Raw genomic sequence first — 16839 nt, 5'->3', positions numbered from 1 at the left:
TCGAGGTTACACCTTGGTTATCGATAAAAAAATTTTTTGATATAGTGCATGATATAGGCACGTACTATGAGTGACGCAGACAGCACACACAAACACGAACACATGCTGAAATGAGTGCTGTGCCCGCCTGTGATGAGGAGATTGTGAATAAATAATGAATATTAGTCTAATTTAAAATAAACATTTGCATTTGAATGTTAGGTGTGCGTCAGGGAGCATCATCAGTGGCGCGCGAGATGCGGTGATGTAAGTGACGTTGTTGTATTTTAATGTTTTGTTAGTCTAGCCCACGAGAGATATTTTGTAAATTTCCTACTGTAAATATATTAAAACTTAATTTTTGATTAGTAATATGCATTGCTAAGGACTTCATTTGGACAACTTTAAAGATGATTTTCTCAATATTTAGATTTTTTTGCACCCTCAGATTCCAGATTTTCAACTAGTTGTATCTCGGCCAAATATTGTTCTATCCTAACAAACCATACATCAATGAAAAGCTTATTTATTCAGCTTTTAGATGGATTAATCTCAGTTTCAAAAAAATTGACTCTTGTGACTGGTTTTGTGGTCCAGGGTCACATATTTGCAAAAAAAAAAGCCTTAATGTTTAGTTTTTTTTTAATGATATGTCATCTAGGCCTGGGCGATAAAACGGTATCGATATTTATCGACGGTACACCTTCGATATCGATAGAAAAATTGTTTGATATAGTGCATGATATAGGCACTTATTCATTCAAAATATTAGAGAAGTATATTAGCTCAATGCGGAGAAGATCTTGATTAGGTTAAAACCGAAACCAAGCCATTCACACAGAACGCATATTCAGCGCATTTTTTAGATGGACAAATATGACTGCTGCTCTCACGTCTCACACGAGATGTCTAGAGAGCCATGCAAAGTTAAAACAGTTTAAACTTTTAGCAAACACGTCACGAATTTGTGGAGGTTTATTCCTTTTCACTGCGTCTCATATGTTTTTAAATGCAGTCTGTGTGATCGGCGCTTCGGCTCTTTAGATTAAGCAATGCATAAATACATGATGCGGTTTTGTTCATAATTGTTTATGCAATTTACGAAATTATATTTGATTTTTATGAGTTAATTTAGACGTAATGCACGCTTTTATGGAGTTACTTCCTTGCGTTGACAATTTAATTGCACTGCATTATTTTGCTCATTGCGTCCTGCTGTGGCCTCGGGAGACAATTAGACCTATACAATAAAGACGTATTTAATCTTCATATAAAACATTAGAAATTAGATATTTGTTTAATTTTTATTGTGTTTGATTGTTAAAACAAAAAATATTAGTTTTGTCTCAATAAATTGTGTTAATTATAAATACAGTGGTTAAATTAAAAATTTTTTTTCTATTGCTCTGTTTTAAAAAAGGTTATGAAAAATGTCAATAATTATCGATACCGAACGATATTATAAATTATATCGTTGATAAATTGTTTAGCTATATCGCCCAGCCCTAATGTCATCAAAGCAAAAATGGTGGCTCCCGTGTCTTTCTCACAATGGCTTTCTGCATTTCTGAATGCAGTGACTGAAATTTTGTTCAGAATAGATGTAATGCACATGTATGTGAATCAGATTGGATAGTATATGCTGCATCTAAACCGAACTCTCAGAATCAGATTGGATTTTTTCATGTTGCTGAAAATCAGTGCATGTAAACATACCTACTGTTGTTTTCTCCAAGGTCCTGTTCATCGATAACTGGCGCGTTCTGCATGGCAGAGAGTCGTTCACCGGCCTGCGGCAGCTGTGCGGATGTTATCTGACGCGTGACGATGTGCTGAACACGGCTCGCTCTCTGGGGCTCCAGGCCTGAGCGCCTAATGCTAAACTACCCAGCCATCATTTACCAAAAACACCTTGGTTTCTCAAGCGTTAGGACAGCAGAGGATCACAACAGTATTACTTATCAACTCAACTCTTTGTTTGAATGATTTTATGATCTTAATTAAATGAGTTGCTTGTAGAGGATGCATCTTTTGATCCATAACGATTTCTTTCCACAGAAAAACAGATGGTAGTAATAGTTTAATTTAAATGATATATTTTTGTAGAAATGGTCAGGACATGCATTAACTCAAGAGAATATGAGGTGAAAAGGCACTTCTTTCAAAAAGGGTTATGCTATAATGTCTGATTTTAAGGTTTTGTTCACACAGACCGACTAAAAGATTAAATCAGAAGATCCTTTGCTTCGCAGAATGATGTTTGAAACGTGGAAATAGTTCATATATATAGTTCAGTATTTACTCACCCCCAGGCAATCCATGGTGTATTGGTCTTTCTTACTTCAGCTGAAGAGAAATGAAAGTTTTAGAGTAAAACATGACAGGATTTTTCATCATCCGATGCAAGTGAATGGTGCTCATTGTAGACCATTTTCAATCTGTATCTAGACCGATTCAAAGTAATCCACATGACCCTAGCTGACAAACAAAAGTCCTCTCCAGTGAAATTATCATTGTTTCAGAAAGAAATAAAGAATTATATACTTTCTAACTACAAATGTTGGCATTGGTCCAGTTTGTGTGACACATGCATGTTGTGAAGATCATGCGTGACAAAGGCAAAAAGTTGTTGTTTTTGTGTCCGTTTATTGTTCACAATAACTATTGTCTCGAATTAAACTGATACTGTGCCTTTAAATGGTTGTCAGTGCTGGGTATTTCTAAGGGTTTGTGCCTTAACAGTGATATGGGAATGCATGGTTGAGATAATGGCAAAGATCTCACAAAGTTTAAATGTATATGCTGTATTGCATTAATCTTTGCGAGCGTTTTTTTATTTTTAATCTGTAGCATTTTAACATCCTGTATCCTATATAAAATGATCTTAAATGAATGTACGCACAAAAATACCAATGATACCTCTAGAAAATAAATTCATCTCCTTGCATTTTTTGTCTTGTTGACTTTAGTCTTACCACTTTTTGATAATATTAATTTTAGTTTACACAAAGAACTTACTGTTTGTGAACACTACACACAATGTACATAAAAATAAAATGCACACAATAAATACAAAGTATACACGAGTGCAGGAGGACGTGGAAAAGTCAATGCAATTCACATTTTAAAATGTAAAGGTGTAGGTTTAACCAAGATATGTTTTCATTTAGTTATTGATTTTTTTTCATATTATTTCCCAACTTCCAGAACATCTTTTCTAGCTTGTGTGCTACTCTAGTTTACCTGAATCAAAAATTGCTTGTGAAATTCGTCATTTTTAAGTTGTTTTTGATCAAGTCTTTTGATAAATGAATACAGCGAATCAATGCAAACATAATTTTTGAATGCATTGACACATTTTATAACCAGCGCTGGGTATAGTAACCGATTGCATGTAATCAGATTATGTAAAACAATAGTGATCTGTGACATTGTATTATGTTGAATATGAACGTTTTTGTGTGCATTTGTTAATGAGGGATTTGTGGACACGTTTATGTTTTTGATTTGTGGAGTAAAAATGTTTTTATTTTGAAGTGAAAAGGCAGAGCAAAGGGAGATGCCCTGGGGAGGAGCCTCTACATTTCTCGTTGATAACGCGTTATGATATCGCGATGCTTCATATCCCGAGATGTGAGAGCTCTGCAGAGAAATACGCACGCGCGTTCAGTCACACGTGCTGCGTCCTCTGAAGATGGCGGACACAGAAAGTAAGATCATGTTTTACACGATTTCTGTGATGTTGCTTAAAATTCTACTTAAAATATTTTACTTTGCGTTTTTGCTCACAAGTATGATGCGCTTAAGAAGTGTAAAAGTAAATCGATCAAAAGATGAGTTCTCAACTTCACGGGTGCATTTAGAAATGCTAGATTTATGCTTATGCATCTAATTTTAGAAATGTGTTTTACTGAAATTAATATTATTACTATTAGCAGTAGTAGAAAATCTAAGCATGTTTCCTCTACGCAAATAACCTGTTATTAGTTGGCTAGTATTATGGAAAGTAAATTTATTTCTGCTTGCGTGGACGCCTGATATCTTGTCCTTTAAAAAAAATAAAAGATAAAAAAAATAAATGTAAAAAATTAATAAATAGTCTTAATAAATAACAACGCAATAAGGGAACAGAATTTAGCGGCTGGTTTAAATGATCAATTTCTGAACACCCAAAATCACTGTCCCTTAATACTTATAAGTGATCCTGTTTTACTTTGCTTCTCGTAACTGTAACGTAGCGGAATGTGATCTGTAGAGACGGTGGTTTAATGTAATTTAACGTTAAAAATGCAACGTTAAACTCTTTTGGTAGATCAGTAACGTTAAGTCAGACGCCACGTGCTGGCCGCACACGCCACGTGGTTCCGCAGCTACTGCTAACTAATTACAGCCAAAGCTTTGTGTGCAGTTAAACTCGGCCATGCTTTCCCCTAAATGAATATTCATGATAAAATGATTTGTGACGGTGATTTATTTTGTCCTCAGTTGGATCAGCTAAGAAGAAGAAAAAGACGAAGTCGTTCTCAGAAGGAGAAATTGGGGTAATGCTTTTTTTTTAATATGCATGCACGTTTATTAATTTTTATGTAATTTGTCCGTTTAACAATAGTAGATAACATAGCCTATAACTTGCATGTATAGGCAAGGCAAGGCAAGTTTATTTGTATAGCACATTTCATACACAATGGTAATTCAAAGTGCTTTACATAAAAAAAAAGAAAAAAAAAATAATATCAAAGAAAAGTACAGAAATAGGGAGCAAAGCGCAGAGCAGTAAGTAAGAACGTCCGAACGGTAGCGAAGCCGGAAGCTAAAAATATAGATATATCATCAGTATAAATTTCTGCTGACACAAATGTTATTTCGATAATGTGATAACTAGGTATGCAACGAGGAGAAATGAAATCAATTTTTCAAGATCAAGTCATTTGGTTTGCTTGCAGTTTTTCTGAAATATTTGCAGGGTTTGTGCAGGTATTAAAGGAATACTCCACTTCCAGAATAAACATTTCCTGACAAGTTATTCTCCCCCGTCTCATCCAAGATATTCATGTCTTTCTTTCTTCAGTCGCAAAGCAATTAAGTTTGAGGAAAACATTCCAATATTTCTCTCCATATAGTGGACTTAAATGGTGCTCAACGGATTGAAGGTTACAAATGCAGTTTCAATGGAGTCATAAATTCGTAAAGTCATGGCATTAAATGTTGGAAAAAATGCTTCCTCAATATTTTTGTCTTGATTTTAATTCAAATAAATAGATCTTAAGGTACTTGGTTTCCTTAATGCAAAATGAAAATATGAAATCCTGTTTCGAGACGCAGGACAAAGTGTGAATTTATACTTAAAACATGAACAAATATCGGTCGATAAAACTTTTCCCTTTTAAATGTAGTTGATTTTTCTGAGCCCGTTTGCAGATTTTTAAAAAATAAATTCACTTAATTCGGATTAGTTTAACCTTAACTGTCGCCGTCCCACCTGTGGGACGCTTGGCGCTCTTTTTTGTTTTGTTTTGTTTTTTGTCCTTTTTCTCTATCAAATGTTTTAGTCATCATAAATTATATATCGTTTGAAAGCTAAGAAGCCCAAGATTCATCCTGTGAAAACCATTTTGAAAAACCATGGAAATGGTACTTTAAAATGTTTTGGCGGTCTCCTCCCCTTTAGCGGGCGGTGTCAAGTGTCATATTACAAAATGCATGACGGTCTTTTACAATCAAAACTTTTTATAATCTTGACAAAAAACATATCATTGGAAAGGTCTGAGTCTCAGGACTCCATATTATGTGATGGAAGCAATATTGGCAGAGAAATTTCAACATGTTACAGAAAAATGCATTAATAAAAATTCGATGGAGTTTGGATGGCACCCGGTGGCTGTTTGTGGTATAACGCCCTAAATAAAATCTCACAGGAACCTCCTTTTTTTTTTTTTCAGATCAACTTCAAATTTATTTAGTCAACTTATTTAGAAGGCTTAAATTTTATAGCAATTTTAGAGTGAAACCTGTTATGTAAAATATTTATTATATACAAAATATAATAAAATCAGTACAATGTATTTTCTTTACAATAAATTTAAAGTTCTATAACTTCGATACTTTAATTTTTTGAAAGAATTCCACTTTTGCCATAATCGGCTAATTGTCTTCTTTAAAAAGAGACAAACCTTAGGTCTGTATTCCAAAGTGTTCATAAATTACAACAATTTAAGTTCGGATAGTGCATTTTCATGCCTATTTAAAAAAAATGGTGTGACAGTTAAGGGGTTAACAGAAAACAAGATTTACGTCATTGTGTTATTTTAAAGTAAATGTATCTTGATTTGAGAACCTTGAGACATTATCACTGCTCAACAAGACAGAAATGCTGAGAAAGAACATCCCATTTTGCAGTGTGACACATTTTTGAAAAGTTTTATCCTAAAACCTGCAGAAACCCTGTATTTGACCACTGAATAGACCGATCTTAGTTACGTGTTTCTAAGACTTGTGTTAAAAAAATTAAAGCTTTTGTTTTGGTGTCAAGAATTGATGACTATTGTAGTTCTGAATTTTGGTTTTGTGACAACCTCTTGATTTCAATCTATGTGTTGGTCATTTTCTAAATCCGCTTCCTAATACTTTTAAAAAAAATTTTTTTATTGTTGCCATCAGGAGATTCAAGAAAGCGGAGACTTCCTCATCAAACCTGAGTCTAAGGTCGCACGCTTGGACACGTCTCAATGGCCGTTACTGCTGAAGGTCGGTGTCCGTTTACCCACAGGTCCTTTCACCAAGCGCACGTGTGGCGTGATGAACGTGTTTATCCATTCGCTGAGCGCTGCTGGTTCTGTCCCTCAGCGGCCATGTGGTCCGTTCTGGGCCGCGGAGTTACAGCGGTCTGGTTCTGCTCGGCTGCTCCAATGTTCTATTGGGTCGACCGTGGCGGGATCTGATGCGCTGGTGCGAGGGTCAGGCCAGTCCTGACAAAGACGAATAGACGTGTCTGATCACACGTGCAAACTTGGGTTTTGATAGTCATTTCCGCTTTGTATTCTTGTTGTGACTTATAAACCTGCTTATCTACAGAACTTCGATAAGCTCAACATCAGGACTGCTCATTACACTCCTCTGCCACATGGCTCGAATCCACTCAAGAGGAACATACATGAATATGTCAGGTAGGAAATCCTGGATTAATAAGTTATAGGGATGTAACAATGCACCATGAGCCAGTTGAAAATCGATAAAAATGTGCCGATTCAAATCGGAGGAGATGTTAAATGATTCGCGATACCGTTGGGTGTGGGGGTTTATATGAATGTATCTCTGAGGGGAGCTGACTGTCTTCAGAAGAATTTAGATTAGGGCTGCACGATAAATCGAAATGAAATCGCGATAAGGATGAAGCTGTGATTGTCATGTGTATCTTTCAGTGAAGCACGGTTCTGTGATCAGCAGTAAATCTCCATCCGAAGGCCAGAGGGCGCTCTCGCGTGGAAACTCCAAATACAGAAGAAACCCAAGAGATCCCTATAGCGGTAGCTGAATAAACAGAAGATTTAACTGCTTTCATTGATTCAACGTTACTAATAAAGACATGACTACGACAATATATGATTTATCGGAGTTCTTATAATTTTCATTGGTATAACGTATTTAATAATGCAATGCTAATCGACCTTATCACTGCTTAGAATACTATAAAATGTTGCGTGCTTTAGTCGGTGTAAGAAGCCACATCATCTCACAGAAGGATTTATTTCAAACACTCGACTGATGTTATGAAGTGAGTTTGAAGTAAAAACATGGTATTTTCACATGCTTTCAGATGGAGCAGCATTTACTACACAGAGCCGTAGTTCACTGACAAGCTACGCAAACAGATGTAATTATCGCAGAACGATGTCTTCGATTTCATTATGCTGTTAAATCATCTGCGATAGTTTGTTTATATGAAGAGATTTCCTTTATTTGCATTTATTTGATTTGGGTGTTTGTTTTAATTTTAGTTTAGGTTTGTTTGTTTCAATTTCTCAAAGAAATGTGCAGCATTTTATCTGAGAAATAATAAAAAGACACAGTTTCATTTATAATTTGCCGAGAATCATATCTTGAAATAAGTATCGTGTATCATACCACATGGTGAGTTGAGTGAATTGTTACATCCCTAACGTATTAGTCATCATGACAGAAGGCCACATGATGTGATGTAGATTGCATTAGCACTCTGTGCAAAGATGACCTGCTATCTATCACCCTTGACTGATGGTTTTTCCAAAAATGCAAGCGTTTTGAGTTGTAAGGAAACACTGAATCTCTGCTGTTCCATAAGCGCCACCTGCTGGCAGAGAGTGAATTTGCGTCTCAGTCCATCTGCTAGTTTTGTTTCGTTCAGATGTTTTATGTAGTATAGGTTCACAAAACTAAAGTCAGAGCCTTCTGGTTTTGCTGCAAACTTAGAAATTATACAATTTTATTTAAATCTGAAACTGCTCAGGCTGCATGTATTCAGCTTCTTTGTTTGGATCGTGATTAAAAGGCAGTGGTCGCCTCTCATTTTAAATGGAAAAAGCACAGGCAAAGCCTTTGTTTATATGAAGAGATTTCCTTTATTTGCATTTATTTGATTTGGGTGTTTGTTTTAATTTTAGTTTAGGTTTGTTTGTTTCAATTTCTCAAAGAAATGTGCAGCATTTTATCTGAGAAATAATAAAGACACCTTTTCATTTATAATTTGCCTTAAATATAATTGTTAAAATCGTGAGAATCATATCTTGAAATAAGTATCGTGTATCATATCGCGTAGTGAGTTGAGTGAATTGTTACATCCCTAAAGTATTAGTCATCATGACACAAAGCCACATGATGTGATGTAGATTGCATTAGCACTCTGTGCAAAGATGACCTGCTATCTATCACCCTTGACTGATGGTTTCTCCAAAAATGCAAGCGTTTTGAGTTGTACCATGAGTTCCTGCAAGTGTTTATTTATTTTTATTTTTTTATCCATCTGCCCAGGACTGGTTTCATTAATCTGGACAAACCTGCAAACCCCTCTTCCCATGAAGTCGTCGCTTGGATCAAGAGAATTCTTCGTGTGGAGAAAACCGGCCACAGCGGCACTCTTGACCCCAAAGTCACGGGCTGCCTGATCGTGTGTGTGGAACGAGCCACGCGACTGGTCAAATCTCAGCAGAGCGCAGGTGGGTCTGCCGTAACGCTGCCAGATCAAGAGTTTGATATGTTTACACACACAGTAAAATTAGTGGCCTCTCCTTACTACTCTTGTGCCGTTGCTTTTAGGCAAAGAGTATGTGGGCATAGTACGGCTGCACAATGCGCTAGAGAACGAACACCAGCTAGCGAGGGTAAGTAGGACTGTGTTCTGCTTTAAACAAGTAGTCGAGTTGGGCAGAATGACTGCATATACTCTGTGATGTTAGAACTCTTTTAAAAATATATATATTTTCTTTAATTCTAAAGAAAGGTACTATTGTCTGTTAAGAAATTGGACCAAAAAACATTAGATTTATTCATTGCCAGAGTCTTTTGAACTTTTGAAAGCCTTTATTATTTAATAGAAATGTTATAGCAAGCTGATGTAAATGTGTAGAATTGTGACAAAGGTATACTCTTAGCTCAGTCAACAGCATTTGTCCCATGATGTTGGTTACCTCAATTAATTTTGACTGGTCCTTTAACCCTGTAAAGCCTGAAATATGAAATGGACAGAAAGAGCAAAGGTTGTTCGCGCGGCGGTTCGCTGTTTTGTGTGAGATGATGAGCGTGTTTTATCCATTCTCTGAGTGTCTCCGGGCCTCCTCTCTCTCTGGTCTCCTGCTCTCTGTTGCAGTGTCCTGCTGCAGCCGCTGGTCTGGAGGCTCATGCAGGTTTGGAGGCCCCGGTTTCACCAAAGAAGAGCTGACACGTCTGAACACGTGCACACGGACCGTGTGACTGTAAATGGCTACAGGAAGTCTGAGAGAGATTCTGAGTGTTTTGTGCCTGTTCCATAAGCGCCACCTGCTGGCAGAGAGTGAATTTGCGTCTCAGTCCATCTGCTAGTTTTGTTTCGTTCAGATGTTTTATGTAGTATAGGTTCACAAAACTAAAGTCAGAGCCTTCTGGTTTTGCTGCAAACTTAGAAATTATACAATTTTATTTAAATCTGAAACTGCTCAGGCTGCATGTATTCAGCTTCTTTGTTTGGATCGTGATTAAAAGGCAGTGGTCGCCTCTCATTTTAAATGGAAAAAGCACAGGCAAAGCCGCAGGCTCTGGAGTGTTTGACAGGAGCCCTGTTCCAGAGGCCTCCGCTCATCGCCGCTGTGAAGCGCCAACTGCGAGTGCGAACCATCTATGAGAGCAAGCTTATTGAATATGATCTAGAGAGACGATTAGGTAGAAACTTTTAAAAGGTTTTATTGAAGTCGACATGAAATCTACACCTTATTTCTATTATTTACTTTTTACGAAAATAAGACTGGGTGATCAAATTTGTCGATAATGATAATCTATGGACATTTTTACTTTTGGATTCATCTAACAGTAAAATAAATGGAGCAGCAGTCAGTGCATGCATCTATAAGTCTGCATGTCTCGGTGTGAATGAATGAATGCTGTAGTTTCGTCTGATGCACACACTCAAACACGCATGACGCTCATAGTGATTTCAGGGTAATATATTTATCAAATATAATAACATGAACGTGTGAACTTCATCTCCAGAGCTGCTCTGCGTCACTTTACCAGCTTTATACCGTTTTGTTTGATAAAAACCTAAATTGCTGTCATACACAAACTCAAAAATTTTCCATCACAAACCGCCAAAAGTTCTATTTAAATTATTACAGAAAGTTACAATTACAGAATGGTATAAGTATATGCAAAAAAAACAAAACAAAAACAAAACAAAAAAAAAAATATAAAGCTAGTTTTTCATCCACTTTAATTTACACAGTTACTTTGTGCAGCAAAAAATAAAAATTGTGTTTTGTTGTAAAATTGTTTGCATTCATTCTCAAGGTCTAACAAACAAGTGGAAAGCATTTCCTTCCCCATTAATAAAAGTGTTGGGGGTAATGCATTACAAGTTACACGAGTTACGTAATCAGATGACTTTTTTTCCAAGTAGCTAGTAAAGTAATTCATTACTTTTATATTATCAATGAAGTGCCCGAGTTACTTTCTCAAATAAGTAAAGTGTCTTTACAGTTACCAAAAATATAACTTGTTTTATTTATTAAAAACAAATAAGCAAGATCAGCCCAGGTGACAAGTAACGCAAAAGTAATGTAATGCATGAAATGTAAGTAACTGAATTGGTTACTTTTTTATGGAGTAACGCAACATTGTAATGTTACTTTTAAAAGTAACTTTCCCCAACACGGTTCATAAGTAAATATCGTGATTAAATATCAATAGCATTTGATATGTAAAATATTGTGATTGTTTTTAGTCGTATCACCCAGTCCTATTGTGAAAGCAGTTGGATGTTGACTCTTATTTTGAAGCCACATGATGTGATGTAGCTTGCATTAGCACTTTGTGCAAAGATGACCTGCTATCTATCACCCTTGACTGATGGCTTTTATGCACTACGATGACTTTGTTTGAAAAGTGCAAGATTGAGAGTAATTGTATGCTCCCAAATGGTGTGCAGGTATTTTCTGGGTGAGCTGTGAAGCGGGCACATACATCCGGACTCTGTGCGTTCATCTGGGTCTGCTGCTGGGAGTTGGCGGTCAGATGCAGGAGCTGCGGCGTGTCCGCTCCGGTGTGATGGGTGAAAAGGTACATCAAGAACACGCTCGCCAAAGTCTGCCGAACCAAAGTGTTGAGTTGAGTTCTGGGCTTTCTCCCCAGTTCTGATAATTAATCTTTGGTACAGAAAATGGCTGAGTGATATTAGAAACATGAAGTGGTAATGCTTTGACCACCTTCATCAAACTTCAGCCTACATTAATCTGTGCGATATTGACAAAAAATAATATCTCTATTTTCTGGGATTTTATCGATAACGGTAATCAGACGATATTTTGCTGAGTGTGTTATTGTGCTGATATCTTAAGGACTGCCGTGGACAGCTGACTCCTGAAGTTTTTCATATTCTGTGTGGTGGTCAGTTCACACTGATAGAAATGAATCTTTTCCAATAAGTTTAAATTGATTTTTACGTTTTATGGGCATTTTTACCTTTTATAAAGCCATTTTTCTAAAAGTGTCCATTATCTTTTGAGTCAAATTCTTACGTTTAATCAGTGAATTAGATTAGAATAATGAGAAATTTGGCCTGTTACCAAGCAAATGAAATCCGTATTAGCAAATCTTTGCAATGCAGAGGAAACACAGAAGCTGTGTCTGAAGTGGCATTTAGATGTTTTTACACTGTTTAATGCAGTCCATGAATGCATTTAACCTGCAATTACAAATGCATAAATAATGTTTTGATATATTAAGTATAAAACGTTGAATACTGCTATTTGAAATGATTTAAATAATAATAAAAGATACTTTGAATGTGAAATTAAAACCGCCAGTATGTGGCAGCAAGTCACTGTTAATAAGTGAGTCATTGCGATTGAATCGAATCATTTGAACGGTTGATTCATTCAGGAACGAAACCCGGTCATGTTGCTCAGAGACGCAAAACAGCGCTGTGGCTTTGTTTGGAATTATTTGTCGAAATAGAGCAAAAACGGGCAATATAGTTTCTAAAACGTAAGTCTTTTAATTAACGTAACTGTTGTAAAAAAAAAAAAAATCACATTTGTAATCATGGTAATTTTTGGATAAAAACTAGGCTATATGAAGTAGTATAAATATAAATTTTCTGTCCCCATATCTTGAATTGTGATCATTCTAAATGCATTTTAATAGACTGAATCATGTAGTGAAAGAAAGCACTCTAAATGCAGACTTATGTACAGTATGCGTGCGCTCTGTAGGGGTGTTTTGAAGGGTTTTTGCAAAATACTCGGTCAAATAGCACATCGTTAAAACCACAATTACCATATTATCGCAGTAGACTACGGCTCTTAAATTGCATGAACAAATACAATATTTACTTGCATACAATACAAAGGTTTAAATGTTTATATCAGAAACTCTACTTTTTGTTAATTGTATACCTTGTATAATTTATTCAGAAATCGCCATGAAAATAGCCTTGATGCTGGCATGGCGTTAAGTGAATAAATAAATAAAATAAATACATCAGAAACTCTTAATTAATCTGTTGCAAGACATCTGAAGGATCAAGACCACATTAAAAGCTTTTTCATTGGCTGATACCAGTGTTTGTTTCTCCAAGGATAACCTGGTGACCATGCATGACGTGTTGGACGCCCAGTGGCAGTTTGATCACAACAAAGACGAGACTTACCTGAGGAGGGTGATCTACCCTCTGGAAAAACTCCTCATCTCCCACAAAAGGATCGTCATGAAGGACAGCGCTGTATGAAAACTTGTTTATAATTTCCAGACCAGTTTTGAAATCAGTCTGCCGGTCTAATGAGGCTTTTTGTGTAACAGGTGAACGCTATATGTTACGGTGCTAAGATCATGCTACCAGGCGTCCTGCGGTATGAAGATGGTATTGAAATGAATCAAGACATTGTCATTATAACTGCGAAAGGAGAAGCCATTTGTACAGGTAAATGTTCAAATATCTCTCAGCCCCAGCATGCACCGTTTGAAGCCACATGATGTGATCTAGATTGCATGAGCATTACTGCAAAGATGACCGTCTATCTATCACCCAAGACTGATGGCTGTGTGAGCTACCGGCATCTGTTCAGAGTAACCGCCGCCACGTGTCTTTTTGCAGATTTGACTTGTTTTGTTTTATTTTTTCTCAGCGGTTGCCCTGATGACGACCGCCGTCATATCCACATGTGACCACGGTGTTGTTGCCAAAATCAAGAGGGTCATTATGGAGCGGGACACGTATCCACGCAAATGGGGCCTTGGACCGAAGGTGAGAAACATTCAGAGAAATCGTGCTGCTAATTGGTGAAATCAGTGTTTACGTGTATTTTAAAAAGTCATGCATTTCAGGCCAGTCAGAAGAAAATGATGATCCAAAAAGGACTTCTAGACAAACACGGCAAACCCAACGGCAGCACCCCGGCAGACTGGAAAGAGGGCTACGTAGACTACAGGTACACTTGCATCTGAGCCGATATTTAATGTTTTACTTATGAAGATCACAAATCTTTATTTATTTTTTAAAACAACAGCAGCAACGATAGCAATAGAACAAATAGTGCATTTTCAAATAGAGAACATAAGGGAGTCTAATAGCTTTGCACGTGTCATTGTTTTGATGAAATTTAAGAGCTTCCTGTTGCATCAAAAATCTTGTAATGGCATGATAATATTACTTCCGATGTCAAAATAGACTGGTAGGATGTGTTACGGTCAGTAATGTAGTCTTTAAATACATGCATGGCACAAATTACAGCTCCATTTTGGTGGAAAAAAAGAACGTTTTTGCCTCTGACTCCACAGTGCTCATTCAAACAGAAGAGAAACATCACACTAAATAACGTCGTTTCTGCAGACTGTTATCCCTTTTTGGTCTGCTGTGACCCTAGAGGGAGTCTGTCTGCTAAAGTGAAACCCTGAGCCCAGGACAGTGCTGTCTGCAGCGGGCCGGACCGCCTCTGAGCTCTGTGGACAAACCCTTACACACTTCCTTCAGACTCGTCAGCTGCATGGGTTTGGAATGAAATGAATTTGTCTTTTTTTTTCCTCTCCTAGCACACCCAAGGTGAAAAAGAGTGCTGAGGCTGGTCAGACGGCACCAAAGGTATGATTTCTGGAGCGCATGGATACACTTGCACTTTTTCATATTGGTATTGAACTAACGAAATCTCTGGGTTATTCTAGAGGAAGCGAGATGAGAGCGGAAGCGAAAGTGACGCGGCGGCTGCTAAGGATATAAAGACGGAAGAAGAAATCAAGAAGGAGAAGAAGAAAAAGAAGAAAGAAAAGAAACTGAAGCTAGCAGAAGAGGCTGAGGCTCCAGCAGAGGAAGAAACTGAGGCGAGTAATATTTCTCAAAGCCTGTTAAATGTTAAAAATGACTAAGTTATACTGCAATGTTTAATGGCTATAATTAATGACTAAAATTGAGGGAAAAATGCATTTAAGAGACATCATTAGCAGTATTGATATCAGTGATACTGGCCTTCATTAATAACAGGCTACTTTGTAAAAAGATGCCATTAAACACATATATATACCATCATGTTGTTTCTACATAAATTGAGATTGACTGAAATTATAACAATAGAAATATATTAATAGGCAATTGATTGTGATTATTACAGAAAAATGTGTTTTTTTTTGATCGATTGACCACACTAATTCTGAACGTACTTTCACACACAGGTTACGGAGAGCGCAAAGAAGAAGAAAAAGAAGAAAAAGTCTAAAGACGCCGAGGCTGGCTCAGAATGAACAGAGACTTGTGTGATGCACCTGTAAATGTAACAGCAGACTTGTCTAATGGAAACTCATTCTTCCATCCTCGCCCTCCTGTCAGTGTCAGAGGACAGCGGGTCGGTCAAAGTCCATGAGTTTACCTGTAAATGGTTATGGTTAAGGTTTTTGTTTTTTTATATATATATATATATTGTCCAAATGAAGCCCATATTGCCTGGGTTTATTCATGTATTTGACTGGAGTTTTTTTTTTTATTGTAAATATAGAAGTTGTAATCAAATGAAACATGACTGACTTTTTACACACAAAAAAAAGCCTCATTTCCTTCAGTGTTCGTTCAGTGGTTGCTGGGACCCATTCATTTATACACGTTGCTGAAGGGTTCACAGTCTTGTTTTATTGAAAATCTGTTGTTTATTTATCAGAGTTTCTTCTTTTCCATTTCAGAAATAGTTCATAGCTTTATTTCCCCCCCAAAAATATAAAAACATTCTCATACAGTATGCATATGGAGATCATATTTGAGGAAGAAAAAAAAAAACGGCTTAGAAGATGAAATTGTGATGGCTTGTAAATCAATCAGGTCTTTATGCATTTAATGCAGTCTTTTATAAATATCAGTTGTCACTGATAATCAGTGGGCTCTTTCTCCTAACCATAGGCTTACAACTTTAGTCATCTGCATCACAGAAAATAGAGTTTATTGCTTTGAGCCAAGCAAGTTATCACAAGCACACATAGCAGTTTTAGTTTAAGCAACACTGTCGCTACTGATTTTAAGGAGCAATTCAGATGAAGTTGTTATAAAGCTCTTGTAGTCGTTTCTGGTGAGTATTTGAGGGCTTTATTCTTCATTATTGTTTGAAAGGGATTGTACTGAGCTAGATATTGCCTTCACTGAGGAGAACTGAAAGCCGGGATTTCAGAAATAGTTGTAGGCCTGTGTGTGGGACATCCTCGTAGATTTCTGCTTCAAACCGACAGAACTGGAAACAGCTTCCTGCTTTTTTAATTCTTTCTTTCTGCTTGACTTTTGTTAGCAAGATTAGACTTTCTTGATTGTTATTCAGTTGAAAAATAATAGAGAACGCATGACAGCAGTATTTATTCTGCAGATCTTTATACGTCCTGACAAAGGTCCATCTAATATAACAAGCATTAAGACGCCTACTTTTCATCTTAATATAATCCGCAAAGAAATGAGCTGTTGCAGCTGTTTTTTCCCCTGCAGTCTCTTTTTTTTTTTTTAATAGTTTCAACCATGTGGCATCTGCAGATGTATGATGCTAGAGCTTTTCTAACAAGAGCTTGCAGTTGCTTTTTAGCTCCTATTGCATGTTAAGATCATACAATCATACATGTTCTGTTGAGTGTCTACAGCTGCAGTGCGTTACAGATTTAAACAGCCAAATATATATATATATA

At 36.7% G+C, this 16839-nt stretch overlaps 2 protein-coding genes across 5 annotated transcripts in view; both read left to right on the top strand.

Moving 5' to 3' along the window:
- LOC107742426 (trimethyllysine dioxygenase, mitochondrial-like) overlaps nucleotides 1-1997 on the top strand; it is a 22900-nt gene extending 20903 nt beyond the window's left edge. For all 4 annotated transcript variants that reach the window (XM_016555375.1, XM_016555374.1, XM_016555372.1 and 1 more), the window contains exon 8: nucleotides 1716-1997. In XM_016555375.1, the coding sequence (XP_016410861.1) occupies nucleotides 1716-1847 (132 nt within the window). In that variant the 3' untranslated portion in view covers nucleotides 1848-1997. The remainder of the gene's footprint in view (nucleotides 1-1715) is intronic.
- Nucleotides 1998-3611: 1614 nt separating this feature from the next.
- Nucleotides 3612-15605, top strand: LOC107742423 (H/ACA ribonucleoprotein complex subunit 4-like). Its single transcript, XM_016555370.1, has 15 exons — nucleotides 3612-3689; nucleotides 4465-4520; nucleotides 6637-6723; nucleotides 7051-7142; nucleotides 8983-9167; nucleotides 9268-9332; nucleotides 10239-10365; nucleotides 11627-11757; nucleotides 13277-13420; nucleotides 13498-13618; nucleotides 13824-13942; nucleotides 14023-14126; nucleotides 14728-14776; nucleotides 14857-15012; nucleotides 15361-15605. The coding sequence occupies exons 1-15, from the start codon at nucleotides 3674-3676 to the stop codon at nucleotides 15427-15429; spliced, it is 1521 nt and encodes a 506-aa protein (XP_016410856.1). The 5' UTR covers nucleotides 3612-3673; the 3' UTR covers nucleotides 15430-15605.
- The last annotated feature ends 1234 nt before the right edge of the window (nucleotides 15606-16839 follow it).

Source organism: Sinocyclocheilus rhinocerous, unplaced genomic scaffold (genome assembly GCF_001515625.1).
Source record: "Sinocyclocheilus rhinocerous isolate Xijiao unplaced genomic scaffold, SAMN03320098_v1.1 scaffold1427, whole genome shotgun sequence".
NCBI lineage: Eukaryota > Metazoa > Chordata > Actinopteri > Cypriniformes > Cyprinidae > Sinocyclocheilus > Sinocyclocheilus rhinocerous.
This window is presented reverse-complemented; position numbering and strand designations above follow the sequence as displayed.